The sequence below is a fragment of the Macrotis lagotis genome, chromosome 1 (genome assembly GCF_037893015.1).
Source record: "Macrotis lagotis isolate mMagLag1 chromosome 1, bilby.v1.9.chrom.fasta, whole genome shotgun sequence".
NCBI classification, from domain to species: domain Eukaryota; kingdom Metazoa; phylum Chordata; class Mammalia; order Peramelemorphia; family Peramelidae; genus Macrotis; species Macrotis lagotis.
In genome coordinates this window covers 849363580-849382353 of record NC_133658.1, presented here as the reverse complement: position 1 = coordinate 849382353, position 18774 = coordinate 849363580, and the positions used below count along the sequence as shown (strand labels likewise).

Below are 18774 nucleotides of genomic sequence, written 5' to 3'. Positions count from 1 at the left end.
TAGCTTCTCTCTCTCTGATCCTGTGGAAAGGATGCTGGATCATTCAGAAACCCTGACACTGCTGCTGTGAGATCACTGCTATTACTATGACCATTTTATGGTTTAAGTCTTAGAGAAATTTAAATGACCTGCCCAGGATTACACAACTAGTGAGGGTCAGTTTATCATTAGAGTCAACATCAAATTCAGAGAGTGGAGGACCATTTATTGATAATGTAGCCAAGGGGGTTCTGCCCAGGGAGAAGTTGGACTTTAAGCTCTCTGTGATCTCTTCAATTCTGTGATTCCATAGTTGAGTCCATCAAGAACTGTGAAAATCATTACATATTCTTTCTTCCCTCCAGTTTCCTTCTCTCAACACTTCATACACACATGCACATACATGCATCCATGTACACACATGCATATGTACAGCATCAGAGGAAGTAAATAGAGGGAAAAGGTGAGGGGGATTTCAATCTAAGCTGAATTTAAAATAGCCTTCAACTCCCTAGCAAGCCAGAAATCTTGGAGACAGTTTTCCCATTTGTCTGTCACCAGCTGGTCAGATCAGCCTCAGTGGTCTCTGAAATGATCCCTGATCTCTTCCTCTGGAAAATAAATGTCTCCCCCTCCCTCTTCTTCCCAGGGCTTGCCCTGGGACAAGAACCTATTACCCCGGCATATGTGTTTGTGGCCTCCTGAGGTAATTCCACTGATGAAATGCATTACCTGAGTCCTCATTATCTCTCTGCCATTATCTCTCATTTACCATATTTGAGGCCATCGCCTCTCTTTGATTATCTCTGGGTTCTTCTGCATTAACTGCTTTACTACGTAATCTCCCTTTCATAATAATAGGAACAGAGATTATACCTGTGATTTCATATAAAGGGAATTCCAAGATGAAGACCCTTTACCAATGCAGGTCTGCACTACCCTGCTATGTACTACCTTTAAGAAAAGTTATTCATTTTAAGTTTCAAATATAAAATGACAAAAGAAAAATCCACATGCACAACACAAAACTAAAAAGGATTCAATATAAAACCATGAATTTCTATTTTATACTATTACTGCTTTTAAAAAACTATGTAATAAATACAACACATCCTTTTCAAAGCTACCCTGGTTTTCTGTTTCCTTCTGTTTTCTTTTGTGCTGGGCACTTTTAATTTTTATCTTCCTCCCTTCCCACCCTACCCTAGACTTAGACACAATTGTGTGCACATATGTCAAGCCATACTATACATATTTATATTTATCTGTTCTTTTTCCAGATATGGATTGTACCTTCCTTCATAAGTCGTTTATAATTGATATGAGTAATTCATAATATTCAAAATGACTTGTTTATCTACAAGTGTTCTTAGAATAATATTGCTCTTGCAACATACAATGTTCTCCTGGCTCTGCTCACTTTACTCTTCATCATAGCATACAAATCTTTCCATGATTTCTAAAATCCATCAGCTCATCATTTTTTTATAGCATAGTAGTATTCAATCATTATATGATTATATAATTATATAACACAACTTGTTTAACCATTCCCAATTGAAGGACTTCCCTTAAATTTCCATTTCTTTGTCACACAAAGGGAGCTGCTATAAATATTTTAGAACATATAATTTCTTTTCCTTTTCCTAATCATTTTAAGAAACTAATAGCAGTATTACTGGGTCAAAGAGTATTTCTAACTCTTTGGACATGATTCCAGATTGCTCTCTAAAATGGTTGGATCAGTAACATTGTTTTTAGAAAAATACCTACAACACTGAGATGCTGTAATTTGCTCAGGGTCATGTAGACCTGTGTCAGAGGTGGCAGGATTTGAACTCAGATCTTCCTGATTCTTTTTACCAATACTAGGTTCCCATTACTAATATAGGTAAACACCTTCTTTGCAATTTATTAACATAGAGAGATGCCTAGAACCTTGAGAGTTTAAAGGGTCACATTACCAATATGTACCCAATGAGAAACCTGAAATCAGGTTTCTGAGTTCTAAGGTCAGCTCCTTATCCAATATGTTTTGCTGCCTGACAGGATGCATTTCAGACACATATTTCATCATAATATCCATTCTACTATGGTGTTTCCAATGAGTAAATTTTGTAATAACACTACTAATAAAAACTCACAAAAATTTATGTGAACTTTCTTAAACCCTAGAGTAACCCTGATTAGCAAGTACTTCAGGTATTCTTAAACAACAGTTAATACAAGGATTGTCTCTTTTTACGTGAAAGAACAAGGTTCAGAGAGAGCACATGATGACTTAACCAGGTGTCAATTCTAGAAGGGAGCTGTTTAGGTAAGCATACAACAGGCAACAAACATTAAACACTTACTATATGACAGAGCCTGAATTGAGACTACAAACATAAGCATAAAGAAAGACAGTCCCTGTCCTCAAAAATGTTACATTCTACCTTTTTTTCAGAAAATTGGGGTTAAGTGACTTACCCAGGGATGGATAGTGTCTGAAGCTGGTTTTGAACTCAGATCTTCCTGACTCTAAGGCCTGAGTTCTAGCCACTGTACCACCTAGTTCTAATGGTAGAAACCAAAAGAGGTAGTGTTAACCCTGGAGTTTGAGAATAGTCTTGCCTCTGATGCTGACTCTAATGGGTGACCTTAACTAAGTCCAAATCACTTCACCTCCTCAATTTCAGTTTCCTCATCTGTAAAATGAAGAGACAGGACTATGATCTCATTTGAGAAGAATCACTCAATTTAAATAACTAAAATTCAAAGGCCATCAATGGGGAATGTAGAAGAGATAATAAGACTTTGACTCATTGCTTTCTGAGATTCCCTCCAACTCTGAAAGCCTGTTCTATGGAGTAAGAAGACCTGAACCAACCTTGAGTCTTCCAGCTATGTGATCTTGGACAAGTCCCTTGACTTCTCTGGAACTGAACCTCACCATCTATAAAATAATGGTTGAATTAGTTGCCTTTCTGAAGTCCCTTCCAACTCTGGGCTTCTACCCTCATTCTATCCATGGAGAACTAGAAAATATTGACTGATGAAAGAGAAGCAGAAAATAATGGTTTTATTGATCGAAATTCCATGTGTCTCCTTTGAGACTTCAGAGAATCCCAGAATGTCAGGTTTGGATGAGATCTTTGGAATGTTCTAGTTTGAACTCCTCATTGTGCATATGGGGAAACTGAGTCTTGGAGAGGGGAATAGACTCTTGCAAGCTCACATACATGGCTAACAGCAGACCTTGAACTCAGGTTCTTTAAGATATCTAGTCTCTTTTTTATTGCTGCTTAGAACGCCAATTCCTTCATGTTTCTGACTGTGCTTCTGTTTACTGTCTAGGTGGGTGTGTGGTGTCCTTCTGATGGTCTCAACATCACAGAGATTGCTAAGGGCCGGGGCCCCAACGTCACTGACTCCTTGACCAACAGATCTCTCATTGTCACCACTGTACTGGTAAGAGGCTGAAGTTCTATGTGACCTCCCTAAAGAATATAAAATTAAGAGATAAAGGAGAAAGGGAGTAAAAGGAGAGGAGCTCATTTTCCAATGACAAGTCTATGCTTGGGAATAGTGCCCAGTTCCCAATAGAGTCTTTTCAGGGAAACAGGAAGAACCTGTTGGTCTAGGGTGAGTTGAGAGACAAGGGAGGGAAGAACAGAATGTTTGGCATAGTCCAGCTTAGAATTTGGAGCCCACAGACCTGGATTTGAACCCTGAATCTGCTACTGACCACTGATGCAGACTTGGGCAACTACTACCTTCCCTTCTCTACTTTCTTATCTATAAAGTAAAGGAGATGGGTCAGATGATATCTCAGATCCCTCCCAGTTAACAATCTCTTGGATTTTGGAGACTCTCATGAAAAAAATCCAAGAATTTCTCAGCAAACCTTGGAGTTAGAACATGTCTGTGATCTAAAATGAGAGGACCAGGGGTGGAGGGACCAGGTATACAGGACTTTAAATGGAGGGACCAGAGTTAGAAGGTCTGAGGATGCAGGACTTGGATTTGCAGGACAAGGGTTAGAAGGACTAATGCAGAGAGAATAGGGATATAGGACCTGGGAGGGACAGATTATGCATCAAGGGACTAGAGAAAGACTGGGGTAGAAGGAAGAGAACTGAAGGTCAGGAGATGAAAGGTTGGGGAATGAATGGACTAATGACAAAAGACCTCATGTACCTCATTATAGGCACAACTGGAGATTCCTTTTTTTCTTTACTAAGAATCCCATCACCAGAATGGGAATGGATGGGCTACCATGTAGAAATATGAAATGGGGGTCCTGCAATATATATTTTTGAAGAAACAGATGAATATGAGGAAAGAGAAGCTTTAACCAAATATTTTCATTCCCATCTCCAAGAATGTCAGGACTAAGAGGTCCTTAGCTGTCATAAAATCAGTACCAATTCTAGCAAAGCTGGTGATCTGGGAGTATTAATTATCCAAGCACTGTATGATTTTCTACCACCTCCCTCTCAACTCAACATCTTATGGCTCTCTACACTAACTTCCTTCTGGCTTCCAGATGTTGCCAGTGGGGAGGAAGGGGTATTCATCATGGTCTATCTAGGTAGAACTTTGGGATCCATTCATAGCCATAGTAGGGCTGATAGGGATGGATCCTACATGGGATAGATCTTAGAATCTACCTTAGAAACAGAGAATTACCCTGAGAGGGATTGGGGGTTATAGAAAGCACCTGAAATTCTCTCTCTGCTCACTCCTATCTTCTGACTTCCCAATATTCCTTCAAGACTCAGCTCAAATCAGCCCTTCTGTGGGTAGCCTTTCCTCATTACCTTCACTTTCTATTTGTCATGTACTGACCTACCGATTTACAGGTCTTCTACCCAATTAAAATGTGAACTCCTAAGAGGCATGGGTACAACATACTTGCCCTTCTTTCTATCCTCAGCATTTAGGAAACAGAAGGGACATAGAAAGCAATCAATAAATGCTTGAGGACCAACTCATTTTCAGGCAGAAGGCTGGGCTCTGAGTTCTAACCCTGTCACTTATTAGCTTGGGGACCTGGACATTTTTAAGGAAAAAAACATTGACAAACTGAAACATCCAGAGGAACACAACCAGGTTAGTGAAGGGCTTTGAGATCATATCATAGGAAATTCATTTGAATGAACTGGAAATGTTGGGAAGACAGAATCATTATCTGCCAATGGCTGAAGGACTATTATGTGGAATGGGATTAAACTCTTTCCCTTTGGCAGCAAAGGGCACAACTATAAATATATATATATATATACATATATATATATATATGTATATATATATGTTATGTATGTGTGTATACATATATATTAATATGCAATGGGTATAAGTTACAGACACATATTTAGGCTTAGGGTAAATATAAAAACTTCTTTTTTGGTTAATTATTTAGTGTTTTCTTTTTCCTCAGATACATGTAAAAATAATTTTAAAACTTTGAGTTTCAAATTCTTTCCCTTCTTCCTCCTCCTACCCACTTTGTTCCCACTCCTACCCACCATTTGGAAGGCAAGCCATTCAATGCAGGTTATAAATGTGTAATCATGAAAAACATTTCCATAAAAGTCATATTGTGAAAGAAAATCTAGGAAAAAGTCCACAGGAAAAATAAAATAAAAAAGTCTGCTTCTATCTGTATTCAGATACCATCAGTTCTCTTTCTAGAGATGGAGAACATTTTTCATCAGAAGTACTTCAAAGTTGTTTTGGATCATTGTATTGCTAGAATAGTTAAATTATTCATAACTGATCATCTTATAGTATTACTGTTACTTTACACACATTATATTTCACTTTGCATCAGTTCATAGAAGTCTTTACAAATTTTTCTTAAAGCATCCTCCTCATCAATTCTTACAGCAGAATAGTATTTATTCCATAATAATTATATCGCAGTTTGTTCAACCATTCCCCCTTTGATGGGTATCCCTTCAATTTCCAGTTCTTTGCCACCACAAAAAGAGCTGTTATAAAAATTTTTGTACATATAGATCCTTTTCCTTTTTCCTTTGTTTTTCTCTTTTGGAATATAATCCTAGTGATGGTATTGCTTGGGTAAAAAGGTATGCAATCAGTTCCCAATGCCACCAACAAATCATTAATGTCTCATTTTTCCCCACCTCCCCTCCAAAATTCATCACTTTCCTTTTCTGTCCTACTAGTATATCTAATAGATATGAGTTAGTACCCCAGTATTATTTTAATTTGCTTTTCTCCAATCAATTGTGAGAACATTTTTTTAATATGGCTACTGATATGTTTGATTTCTTCATCTGAAAACTTTGCATATCTTTTGATCACTTACCAATTAGGGAATGGCTCTTATTTTTACAAATTTGACTCCATTTTCTACTGCTGAGAAATTAGGTCCTTTATAAAAGAAATTTGCTTCAATTTTTTCCACTGCATTTTCACTGTATTTCCTTCCATCCTATTTCTCCTGTTTATTCTGTTCTTTCTCCTTTCACCTTGTCCCTCTTCTTCTGACTGCCCCCTCTTCCCCAATCTGCCCTTCCTTTTAATCATCTTCCCTTCTCTTATCCTCTTTCCCTATTACTTAAGGAAAAACTTCTTAACCTTTAGAGTTGTCTAAAAAGGAAGAGGTGTTCCTCAAGAAGTAGGGAGTTCCTCATCACTATCTTTGTGAGCAAACATAAGATGGTCTGTCTTCAAGAATATTGTGAGAAAAATTTTTATTCGAGCACAGGTTTAATTATGTGGCTTCTATGATCCTTTATGAATCTATGATTATGTAATTTGGAAAAGTCACTTCCCTTATCTAAACCTCAGTTTTCTCATCTGTAAAATAATATTATTATTTTTAAAATTAGCATTTTATAGTGTTTTAAAGTTTTTCAAAGTTCTTTACATGTCATCTCATTTCATCCTCACAACAACATTGGGAAATAGATTATATTATAATACCAATTTTACAGTTTTCTTAAAACTGAGGCAAACTGAGGTTAGATGATTTGCCCAGAGTAACACAACTAGTGAGTATCTGAGGCAAAATTTGAACTCAGGTCCTCCTTACTCCAAGTACATGCATTGGAGTATCTAGCTGCCTAGGATAATAATTTTTAGGCTATTTACTTAATGAGTCTATTTGATGGAGTGTAAGGTACTATGGAGATAGGGAATTGTTCATTTTGAGATCACCCATTTTATGTATTCACACAGCAGAAGTACATGACACCAACTGAGTTCTAGTCCCAGTCAAAGGCTGACCATAGGCCGAGCTCTGGTCCCACTCTCAGAGAATGCTGAGCCAGACAAGTTGATGATCTTTCTAATGGTTACTGGAATGACTAAGTGAGTGTACCTATCCCCATGGCTGAAATAAGAGTTCAGCAAAATGGGAAGAACATGGGAGACCCAGGTGAGTCATATTAGTATACAAATGGCAACACGCCATATAAGAATCTGCTGAAACAAGGTTTATGAATTTGGCTAATTTTTATTGTCTCTTTGGATCAGCAAAAGTTGTGTTGCCCTCACAGAGGTGAGAGATAATGGATTGTTCAATTCAACAGCCATTCATTAAGTGGGAGTCGCAGGGCAGCATCTTGGTGCAAGGGGAAAGTGCTTTGTATGTGGTTTCAAATCCTGCCTCTACTTCTTATGACACTGTATGGACTTGCATAAATCATTCGGCGTCTCTGGGCTTCAGTTTCCTCATCTTTGAAATAAGAAAGACTAGACTAGATGACCTCTAAAAGGACCAGCCACAGGCTGGAGTTGGGGCTGTTCCCTCTCCCCGTCCGCAGTCTTTTTATGTCCTAGCTATCCAGAAATGCAAATCACACACACACACACACACACACACACACACACACACACACACACACACACACCAGTGTGCATGAGTGCATATGCTGGTTGTCACAGCAACTGCTGTTTGAATGATGGGGGGAAAAGAATTGGGCATTCAGTCTAGGCAAGTAAGAAATATTCACTTCCATATTCAAGATGGTCCTGTGCTTTCTAGACTTTTCCTTTTGCTTGTTTTCTAGGAAGCCTAGAGGTTTAAAAAGTGCTGTCTCTTGGGGGAGGGAGAATGGGTTAGAGGGTGGGAGGAGAGGGATGACACACCCCTCCCCCTATAATGGATAATGATTATAAGCTTTTCTTATCTATTCTTCCCCAAAATTCTGAGCCCTCAAAGTGATGAACCTCACAACCCTAGATGCCCTAAATCCTTCAAGTCCAAAGATCCTAAGACTCTTACACCTAAGCCGCTCAGCTCCAGGCCATTGGATCAGCACTTAGAGGTAATGGAGACCATAATGTACAAATCCCTCCTAGACACATTAAAGTTAAATGACTTGCCCAAGATCATATAGCTTAGGTGTTTGAGGTGGGGTTTTTTAACTATTTTTGGGGGGTTTTGCAAGGCAATGGGGTTAAATGACTTGCCCAAGCTCACACAGCTAGGTAATTATTAAGTGTCTGAGGTCAGATTTGAACTCAAGTCCTCGTGACTCTAGACCAGTGCTTTATCCACTGCACTACCTAGCTGCCCTGGTATTTGAGGTTTTAAAGTCTAGTTTTTGATGTCTCCACTCCCAGTGTCAAGTTTGCTGCCTAGGGGGAACTACCAGCCCAGTGAACCATTGTAATTAGGAAAATGTGGAATTTAGGAATTTGGAAATAAGGAAATAATGAAAAAATTGTAATTAGGAAATGTTTAACAAAAAAAATACAATATAACATAGATGTGTGTGTTGTTTCTAATTCAGTATGCTGCTGGCTGGGATCTGTTTCTATTTTACTTTGACTCTATTACATCAGTCTATCTCCATTTATAGCAGGCTGTCTCCCTGGACCCTAGACCTCTAGGTCCTAATCCTAGGGCCTAGGCCTTGAGATGTTAGATAGAAAGAAGGGAGGATAGTTGAAGAATTCCCTCTCTCATGTAGCTCCCAAGCAGCCTGCCCCTCCACCAAAAGATGCAGAGGTAGACACATTGCCTAGTCTGATAGCAGAACCCTTCATTCTGTAATTTGAAAATGCCTTAATCTGCCTTCTCCCTTCTATTCCCTCTACCCCCACCAGGCTTGGTGGTAAAGAGAAAAATAGGCTGAGCAAGAAATGGGCCCATCACCTAACCTGGTAAGGCCAAACCTCAACCTCTGCCTCCTGAGCCTATTTTTCCAGGAGCTCATGGACAAGGACTCATTCTTAGCCATAGAATAGCACACGATACTTATAACTGTGTCAGGGTTCTATGTATGGTCTCTGTGTGTATGTGTGTGTGTGTTTCTATGTATATTCTGTGTGACAACTGAGTCACAAATCTATTTTGTAGAACTGTTCTATAAATATATGTGTGTGTGTGTGTGTGTGTATCAGTACCTCTATACATTGTCTGTATGTGAGTAGTATTGGAGTGTGTATTACATCCTTAATGTCAATTGAGTCATGTCTTAGAGTTAAGGGTGGCTAGTTGGCTCAATGGATAGAGTACTGGAGTCAGAAGAATCTGAGTTCAAATCTGGCCTCTGACACTTGACACAAGCTAAGTAACCTTGGGCAAGACACTTAACCCTGACTGCCTTACTTCCAGGGCCATCTCCAGGCATCCTGATCCAAAACTGGCTCTCAAATCCAATTCATGTACATGTCATGTCATCTCCTCATTGATGCTATGGTCTTCGAGAATAAAGGGCAAACATCATCAGAGTCAAGGGCCTGTGCATACATTTTATATATTCATTGAGTCATGCATCTGGGTTTTTCTTTTTTTCTGGAAAGAGGAGGGTGTTCTTTGGAGCTGAATTAGGATGTGTTTGTTTTGTATCTTTTGTTGAAGTATATTTTTATATTCTTTGCATCATTGTCTGTGTTAGTATGGTTGTATGTTGAGTGAATCATACATCTAGTTTTGGGGTATGTTCTTTGTGTCCATTAGGATATATGATATATATTTCTACAAGTATCTTTTTTGGTCTATTCAGTCCTATTTGTGATAAGGTAAGTGTGTGGTCATAGATCTGTTCTGTTTGTCCTTGTCGAGTTCGTTGTCTTAGTGAGTCTTCTGTCAGATACGTAAGTACATTCTTTGTATCTTTTGTGTCTGTGTTGAAGTGTTTGCTTCTATGGATATGTTGAGTCATGAGTCCATTTTGTGTGTCAGTACTGGGTCAGTATGTGTTTTCTTTGTATCTGCATTGGGCTGTGAGATTTGTGTTGGGAGTGTGAACATCACTAAGATACATGTTCTGTGTATTTATATGCACACATGTATAGGTTTTTCTGTCTCTCATCTGTAAATACTGAAATAGAATAAGGGGAATAGGAAGGTAGCTGTTATTTGGCTGAAAGCAAAGCCCTTCTCACTTGGGGCATCCTTCCTAAAACCTCTCCAGAAGTTCTAATTCCATAGACCCTGTCAAGAGATAACTTAATGCTGGGCAGGGCTCCATGTTGTTGTAAGTGATTGTAGAAAAACCAGAGCAAGAGCCTCAGAAACACAAAGCTAGAAAAGGTTATTTTTCTAGGCTCCTGTTTTTTGTGACTTGTTGAAGAGAAATATTACCCCAACTACCACCACCGTTCTCCCAGAGCAATATGAGAGCGTGAAGTTATGAAATTGAGGGCACCTTCACTGAGCAATCGATTAGCAGCCGAGAGAGCTTGTGAATTGGCTGTCTGGACATTTCCAGTAATAAATTGTGAAATAGTCCATGAATAAGTAGCTCGTGGAGTTCAGAATTACCCCCTAGGAAATGTTGCCGGCCTGGAGACACATTACCAAGGCGAGCCCCGTCTTAATGCTCAGTGCTTCTGCTGTTAAATATGTATGTCGTCCCCAAAGCACTTCCCGAAATTAATAGCATTTTACAGCTGCTCCGAAGCCAGCGTATTTATATGGAGATGTATAGATCCAGTTGCTGTGGTGGGCTCACAAATGAATTGCTAATTTTAAAGGAGAGTGTTAGGGAGGGACCTGAAGAGAAAACAGGGGAACAAGGTGTCTGGGGAACCTTTATGGCTTAACCTTTGGTGACATCAGAGAATTGACACAATGGCACTAGAGGGCACGGTGACCAAGGACTCTAAAGAGCACAGGAAGAAAGAGGTAGATTTTGCCAGGGGGCAGTTTGTGGGGATGTTACTTCCATTATAAATGGGTTTTTTCTTGCTTAGTAACCTACAAAAGTGTGTGTTAAACTGTGAAGAGATGTCAGATTCGTGCTAAATACTACTTTGTATGGTGTACCTGTAATTTGCATGTGAGCAGAGCTTACAGTGTCTCACATTGAATTCATGATGGTTTGGAGAGCTCTGATGGGCCAGCCTCTTGTGCTTCCTCTCTTGCTTGCTTTCTCCTCCAGTTGAAGCCCCCCTTTCCTCCCAGTTTGGTTTCTCCCCAAAGAGCCTCTTTTCAACTACTTTCCTCAAATTACTTTGGTCAATGATGAAGGGGAGGTGCAGATTGACTGTAGAGATGAGTTAAAAGGATGAGACTTCCTTTTCTGTACCAAATTAGGTTGGAAAAGTGATTTTCTGAGAACTCCTAAAAAAAAGTCAAGAGCCCCCTTTTAGAATCAGATAACAGATATTCTCCCTCCTGGCCTGCTGGTCCCTCTTCAAGGATCTGTCTGGAGGCCTGAGGAACTTAGGTCAGAGAATAGGACAAGAAGCTTGTTTGAGACTCTTTGTGAACCTGGGCTCCTTCTTAGAAGACTATCCAAAGTTTGAATTCTTGAGTGTTTAAAATCCTAGGTAGGATTAACCCGTTGCATGCAGCCCCTAGAGAAATTCTTTTTCCTTACAATAGCTAAGAATTGTATACATCTATTTTTTGAGGATCTGGTATGAGAGATTGAAGTCATAGAATTAGAAAGACTGATAAAGGTAATCAAATCCAAACAACTCATTTTATAGATGAGAAAAATTAGGACCATAAGAAAGTAAGTGAGGGGAAGTTTGTGGCATAGTGGATAGAGCACCTCTGGAGAACCTGAGTTCAGATTTGACCTCAGATACTTAATCACCCAGCTGTGTGACCCCATTGCCTTGCAAACCCCACCCCCAAGAGAAAGTAAATAAGTAAATAATTTGTCCAAGGTTACACAGGCAGTAGAGGACAAAGCTGGGATATGAATGCAGGTTCTGTGATTCCAAATCCAGCTTCCTTTTCACTACACCATGCTTCCAAGTGTTATTGAAACAAGGATGGCCATGAAAAACTGATAGAACTTGGAAGTCTGACCCTGATACCTCAAAAAAAAAGAGAAATGGTGAATGTTAGATTTCAGAGGGATCAGGGGAGACTATATACTAGGTCTTTCTCCCATGGCAAGATGATGGGACCATGGTGGCCAGGTTAGATGTTAGTCATTGGAGAGAGGTTAGTCCTACCAAACTCCCCCAGTTTAATGGCTAGCTTATGGATACCCCAGAATATCACAGTTGGAAAGTAATCTATTCCAAACTATTCCCAACCAAATTCTCCTTTTATTAAGTCAATGAGAAGTGATCAGTCTGTCTCTCTTCCATTGAGAGAGAATAGACTACTTCCTTATGCAGCCCATTTCCCTTTTGGACAACTCTAATGGTTTAGAAGGTGGCAGCTAGGTGATTCAACAGATAGAATACTGAACTTGGAGTCAGAAGTCTGAGTTCAAATCTGGCCTCAGATAGAATAGCTATGTAGTCAAGTCATTTAACCTCTGTTTATCTTTATATTCACTGAAGAAGAAAATGATAAACCACTACAGGACCCCCCCCCCAAAACAAAACCAACAACCCATTGATAGTATTAGTGTGCTATGATCATGAAGAGTTGGACACAACTGAACAGCAACAAACAATGAAGAAATGTTCCCCGAGACAAAACCTTTCTCTCTGCAGCTTCTATCTACTTCCCAGGTTTTATTTTATGGAGGCCTAATCCCTTGAGGGCAACTCTCATATTCCTCTTTCCCCCTTCCAAAATAGAAAATAAATATACCTAATTGTATCAGTTAGTCTTCACATAAAATTAATATTCAATCTCCTCATAATCTTCTCTTTGGATGGGCTTCATTTTCTCAATGTCATTCCTAAAATGAGGTACCAAAAGGTGAGTACAATGCTCCAGATGTGGTTCAACCAAGGACCACAAAAGGACAGAAAAGTTATCTTGAGGGATGAGATTCCTATGCTTTGGAACTAGACAATTCTTTGTTGTCTTGGAGCAGACTAATTCAGAGAAGGGTTTTTGACCATATTAGCTCTGACAATTGATAGGGGAAAGAGTTGCTAAAGAGTCCATCTTCTATTTCACTGCCAATGAGAAAGAGGGCACTAGAGGAATTAACAATAGCAACAATAATAACCAAAATTGATACAGCATTTTAAGATTTGCAAAGTGCTTTATAAATATATCTCATTTTCTCTTCACAACAACACTAAGAGCTAATACTATAATTATTCCACATTTCCAGGTGAGGAAACTGAGGCAGACAGAAATCAAGTGACTTGCCCAAGATTGCTAAGTGTTAGAGGCTGGATTTAAATTCAGTTCTTTCTAACTCTGGACCACATAGCTTTCTCAGGTGGAATAGGATGAAATCAATCAATCCATCTTCCTGACTTAAGTCCCCTTTACTCCCACACTCCATTGCACAGTCCCTCAAACTTATATCACTGCGATGACAGAATGTCAGAACTAAAAAAAAGACCTCAGAGATCATCTAATCTAACCTGCTCATTTTACAAATAGGGACCATGTGGTGTAGAGAGACAATGTCAGATAGTTAATAGTCATTTATTAAATATTTAAAATGTTCTAGGTACTCTGCTAAGTTCTCAGAAATATAAAGAAAGGCCATTTTTTTCATGATCCCAGCCCTCCAAGAACTCACAGTCTAATGAAGGAGGCAGCTTATAAATAACTAGATATATATACAATATCAACACAGAGTAGATAGAAAGTAATCTCAGAGGACATCTAGGTGGCATAATGGCTAGAGAGCCAGGCTTGAAGTCAGGAAGTTCTAAGTTCAAATCCAGCCTCAGATACTATATGTGTGATTCTGGGCAAGTTTGCCTCAGTTTCCTCATCTGTAAAATGAGCTGGAGTAGGAAATTCCAAACCACTCTAGTAACTTTGCCAAGAAAACCCAAATGGAGTCCATAAGAGTCAGATTGGACTGAAAATAATTGAACAATAATAACAATAATTTAAAGGAGAAGGCATTTGGGGTGGGGGTGGAGGGGTGGGGAAGAAGTCTCTTGCAAAAAGTATAACTTAAATTGGGTCTTGAAATAAGCCAGGGAAACCAACAACCAGAGACGAGAAGATCGCTCACTCCAGACATAGGGGACAGTGAAGGCAAAGTAATAGAGATGGAAGGGGGAGGGTCTTATTCAAGGAACCACAATGTGGCTGGATCATAGAGTACATAGAGGGAGTAGAATATAAGAACCCTGGACGGGCAGGAGGGGACTAGGGCCAGGTTATAAATAACTTTACATGTCAAACAAAGAAATTTATATTTGATCCTAAATGTAATTGAAAGTCCCTGGAGCTCACTGAGCAGAAAGGTGACATGGTCAGATCTACTGTTTAGAAAATTCAAATTGGCAGTTGAGTGAAGGATGAATTGGAATTAGGAGAGACATGAAGAGGGAGACTATTGAGAATACTATTGCAATATTCTAGGCAAAAAGTGATTAGGCTGTGAACTAAAGTCATGACTATGTGGGTGAAGAGAAAAAGATTTACAAAAGATGTTTTGAAGTTAAAACAAAAAATAGCAACATATTGGATATTTGAGGTGAGTGGCAGTAGAGTTATTGATTATGCTAAGGTTGTGTTCCTAGGTTACTAGGAAGATGGTGATTCCTTTGATAGTATTAGGGCAATTGAGAAGATGAATTTTTTTGTATGTGTGTGGGGGAGGGAGAGAGAGATAAGTTCTGGACATGCTGTTTGAAATACCTTTACACAATTAATTGATAATGACCTGGAGCTCAGGAGAGACACTAGGACTGGATTTATAGTTCTAGGAATCATCTTTTTAGGAATGATCATTGAACACCTGGGTGCTGAACAAATAATCAGAGAAGATAACCTGTCCAAGAGTACAAAAGTACAAGGCGAAGAGCTGTGATTTGAATCCAGGCCCTAAGACTCCCTATTCACTGCTTATTCTACCACAACAATTGTATTTCCAACACACTATTCTTGCCAAGTGACCACAATAAAGGGCTCTGATTCTCAGCTCCATGTGCAGCCTAGTTGTGTCCCTTTCTGTCTGATAATAAGAAGTGTCTCATGCAAGGATAATGTAAATGTGGGCCTGGGGGAAGTTGATTTTATAATGAGCTAATGTAAGTGATTGACAGAAACAGAACAATAGTGAGAAAGGCAAGGGTTGGGGAGGATATAGAGCAGATTGCTAAGTTCAAAATACAAAATACAATTATAAGCTTCACCATGGTCAGATGGGGGAGATATGCTGCTATAAGACTTCCTTGTTTCAAAGCTCCCAGAGATTTAGTGACCACAAGCTGGATATGACAGCTATAAAAGTAAACAAAAATTTAAACTGAATTTAGAGAGATCTTGGATCCCAAATCAGAAAAATGATCATTCCACTGCCATCTACCCTAGTCAGTTCACATCTGGTGGACTGTATTTAGTTCTAGGTTTCACAATGAAGGAAGAGTAGGATTGAGCCAGTACGCACTAGAAACTTAGCAAGTTATTGAGGCATCATAGGATCACAGAAACTGGAAAAGAAAGGTTAATTGATTTTCCTCTTGACCTCAGAAACTCTGAACTAGCTAAGCTAATTGGATATCAACACTAGTTCTAGCATTAATTTTGTGAGCCCTTTTGTGACTGGAAGGTCACCAGGCTGTCCTGGAAATGGAACAGATCAAAGATCCCATGCTGATTAAAATGAGTAACCCTGTACTTCCATCCCAGGTAAGATAGAGTGAGCTAGTCTAAAACAAATAAGCAAAACACAAAACACAGTGCCACACTTCCTGGATTCTATGCTAAAGGAGAATTAGTGGAAGAAACAGAAATGTTTAACCTAGAACAGAAGACTTGGGTCAGAAGAGGCAAGGGAGCCGGCAAAATAGAGATCTCTTAAGGTTTTGGAGGGCCTATCTGAAGGAGCATTAGACTTGTTCTTCATGGTCCCAAAAGGGCAGAACTAGTAGCAAAAATAAGAACTTTTTCCGTGAGCACTAAGCACAACCTGCCGACTCTGGAAGAAACTACTTTCAGGAGGAAAGACTAGACTTTCTGTCATTTCCATGCTTGGAATCATCTGAATTAAGCTTTTTTTCTCCTAGACACCCACCCAGTTTCACTAGTTGCCACCCACTAGCTTCTGATTTTTATAATTGAGAATTTCTTTGGTATCTTTGACATTTCAATGGAACCACAGGATCTCAGAGCAGGAGAATCTTGTGTAATACTTGCTTTAAAAGATATCTCTTCAACAAAGTTTCCAATGTGTATTCATTGAAATGTCTAGACAACACTTGAAGACTTCTAGTCATGGGAACACAAGGACTCTTAGGGAGGCCCAATCCACTTTTGAATAGACCTCTTTCAGGCAATCCTTCCAAATATGTCTCTCTGAAACTCCCACCTTTTGCTACTGGTTCTGCTTTTCTGGGTCATGCAGAACAAGTCTAATGCTTTCTCCTTCAGATAGTATGTATGAAAAGGAAAGGCAATCTGGTTCAGTGGAATGTGGTATTAATTGCCCTGTGGGACCTAAGTTCAAATTTTGACTTTGGTAAGTCAAATCACCTCACTGAATCTCAGTTTGGGTGGCTCAGATGACCTCTGAGATCCCTTCCAGCTTTATATTTTGATCTTATGATTCTATGAAGTAATATATAATAAGTAAATGAAATACTAGGCTAAGTTATGTATGAGCAACTTTCCAGCCTTTATGTTGTTAAAGTCTTAAGATTATTCAGCTTGTGACAGAGAAACTCTCACCCATTAAAGATGATATAAATGTCTAATAATTCCCGTGCTTTCATCATCTGGGAGGGGGCAAACTTCATTTCTAAATTCACTATCTCAAGTTTCTACACTTTCACATCCCTGACACACCCTAATCTCTTGAGTGCCATTTTAAATAAGAAGCTATGTGATCTGTGAAAGGTAAACTGGAAATAGGAGAACAGCAAATTAGAACCATTTTTAAATATATTTTTGAACTTTTATTTTTTCAAGTAATGAAAATAGAATCCAAAATTTCAGAGCAGAAAGAGATCTTGGTGATCATCTAATCCAACCCCTCCATTTTCCTGATGAGGAAACTTCATACATAGAGATGAAGCAGCTTCCCCAAGGTCATGGAGATGCTTTCTAGAGAATAGAACCAATATTCAAACCCAAGTTATTTTACTTCAAATCCAATGTTCTTTCCACAATAGCATGCTCCTTGTTTTGTAGCTATAGGCAAACCTGTCCCCCACTCTCAGCTTCAGGTTGGCCATCTAGCCCAATTCATGGAGGTATTGGATTAGATAACAAAAGTTAGATGATATCTTCCAAATCTAATAATTTGTGAATCTATAAATTTAATTAAGCAACAGTACTGCAGCTAATGTGTGGGGAGGTCTTACTACAGATTTTCTAATCCTAGAGGTTGAACTCTCTTTTATTATTTCTATTCAATCATTCAATAAACATTAAGTGGTTCTCACAGTTTCTATGACAAGCACTAGAAACACAAAGAATCACCAAAAACAAAAACAAAAACAAAAAAACTTCATGCCCAAGGAATTTCCATTCTAATCTGTTCCTTGGGGAGGCAAGTCAGAGACTGGGAATATTTAGGCTGGGGGGGGGGGAGAAAACTCAGGGAAAAATGATATCTGTCTTCAAATAGTTCAAGGATTGGCATGTGGAAGAGGGCAAAATGGAAGAAATAGGAAGAAATTTCAAGGATGTAAGTTTAAGCTTGATTCAAAGAAAAACTCCCAACATTTAAAAGCTGTCCAAAAATGGATAGGGGCAGGAGAAATAATGTGTTATCTTTTTAGCAAATGCCTTCACACAGGTAAATGACTACTTGTTGGGTCTATCGTGGTGGGAATTTCTTTGGGAGTATGGATTGGGCTAGATGGCCATTGAGATCTCTTTCAATCCTAAAATTTAGCAATTATAGAATTCTGATTATATGAGAAGAGACTCTCTGAGAGCTCAAATAGACTAGGGAACGTCTCAAGATGAGTCAATATTTTCTTCCTCCATGGAAAAGAAAAATATGGACAAGGGGTAGGGGTGGAAGAAAGGCTTCCTCTGAACTCTGAAACCCTAGGCAGGCTCAGTCTTTTACTAAGTTTTTCCAATTCCATTCTGGTGTCACTCCAAGTCTGGAGAGGAGATCTGATTTATAAACTCACCTCTCTACCCGCCCACCTCCAAAAGATGCTTTTGGGATCAAATCAATGTCATGGCTCTTATTTACAATGCCTTTATTCATTCAATGGTCTTTTACTGGATGTAAGTTTTCCAAATTCAGCAATTGTTTCAACTTGGTATCCCTAGGGCCTAGAAACACTGTCTGATATATAGTAGACACTTAAATATATTCTGATTGATTATTGAAAAACTCAAGTATGCATTGCACTGTGATGAGGGTGGGGCAGAGAAAAATGAATATGAATATTTTCCCTCAAAGCAATCCCTCACAATGGAGGAATGTAGTCCAGCCTAAGGAGAAGCCCAGATCTAGGGGAATGTAGGGAAATTTTGCCCCATCCCCTTCCTCACAAAAACCTCCATGTTTCCATCTTCCTCCTCCC

The 18774-nt window shown here is 39.1% G+C and overlaps 1 protein-coding gene across 1 annotated transcript in view; it reads left to right on the top strand.

Moving 5' to 3' along the window:
* The window catches only part of GRIK3 (glutamate ionotropic receptor kainate type subunit 3), a 309202-nt gene that overhangs the window by 233029 nt on the left and 57399 nt on the right, over nucleotides 1-18774 (top strand). Inside the window, exon 10 of the mRNA XM_074216447.1 lies at nucleotides 3316-3429. Within this exon, the coding sequence (XP_074072548.1) occupies nucleotides 3316-3429 (114 nt within the window). The remainder of the gene's footprint in view (nucleotides 1-3315; nucleotides 3430-18774) is intronic.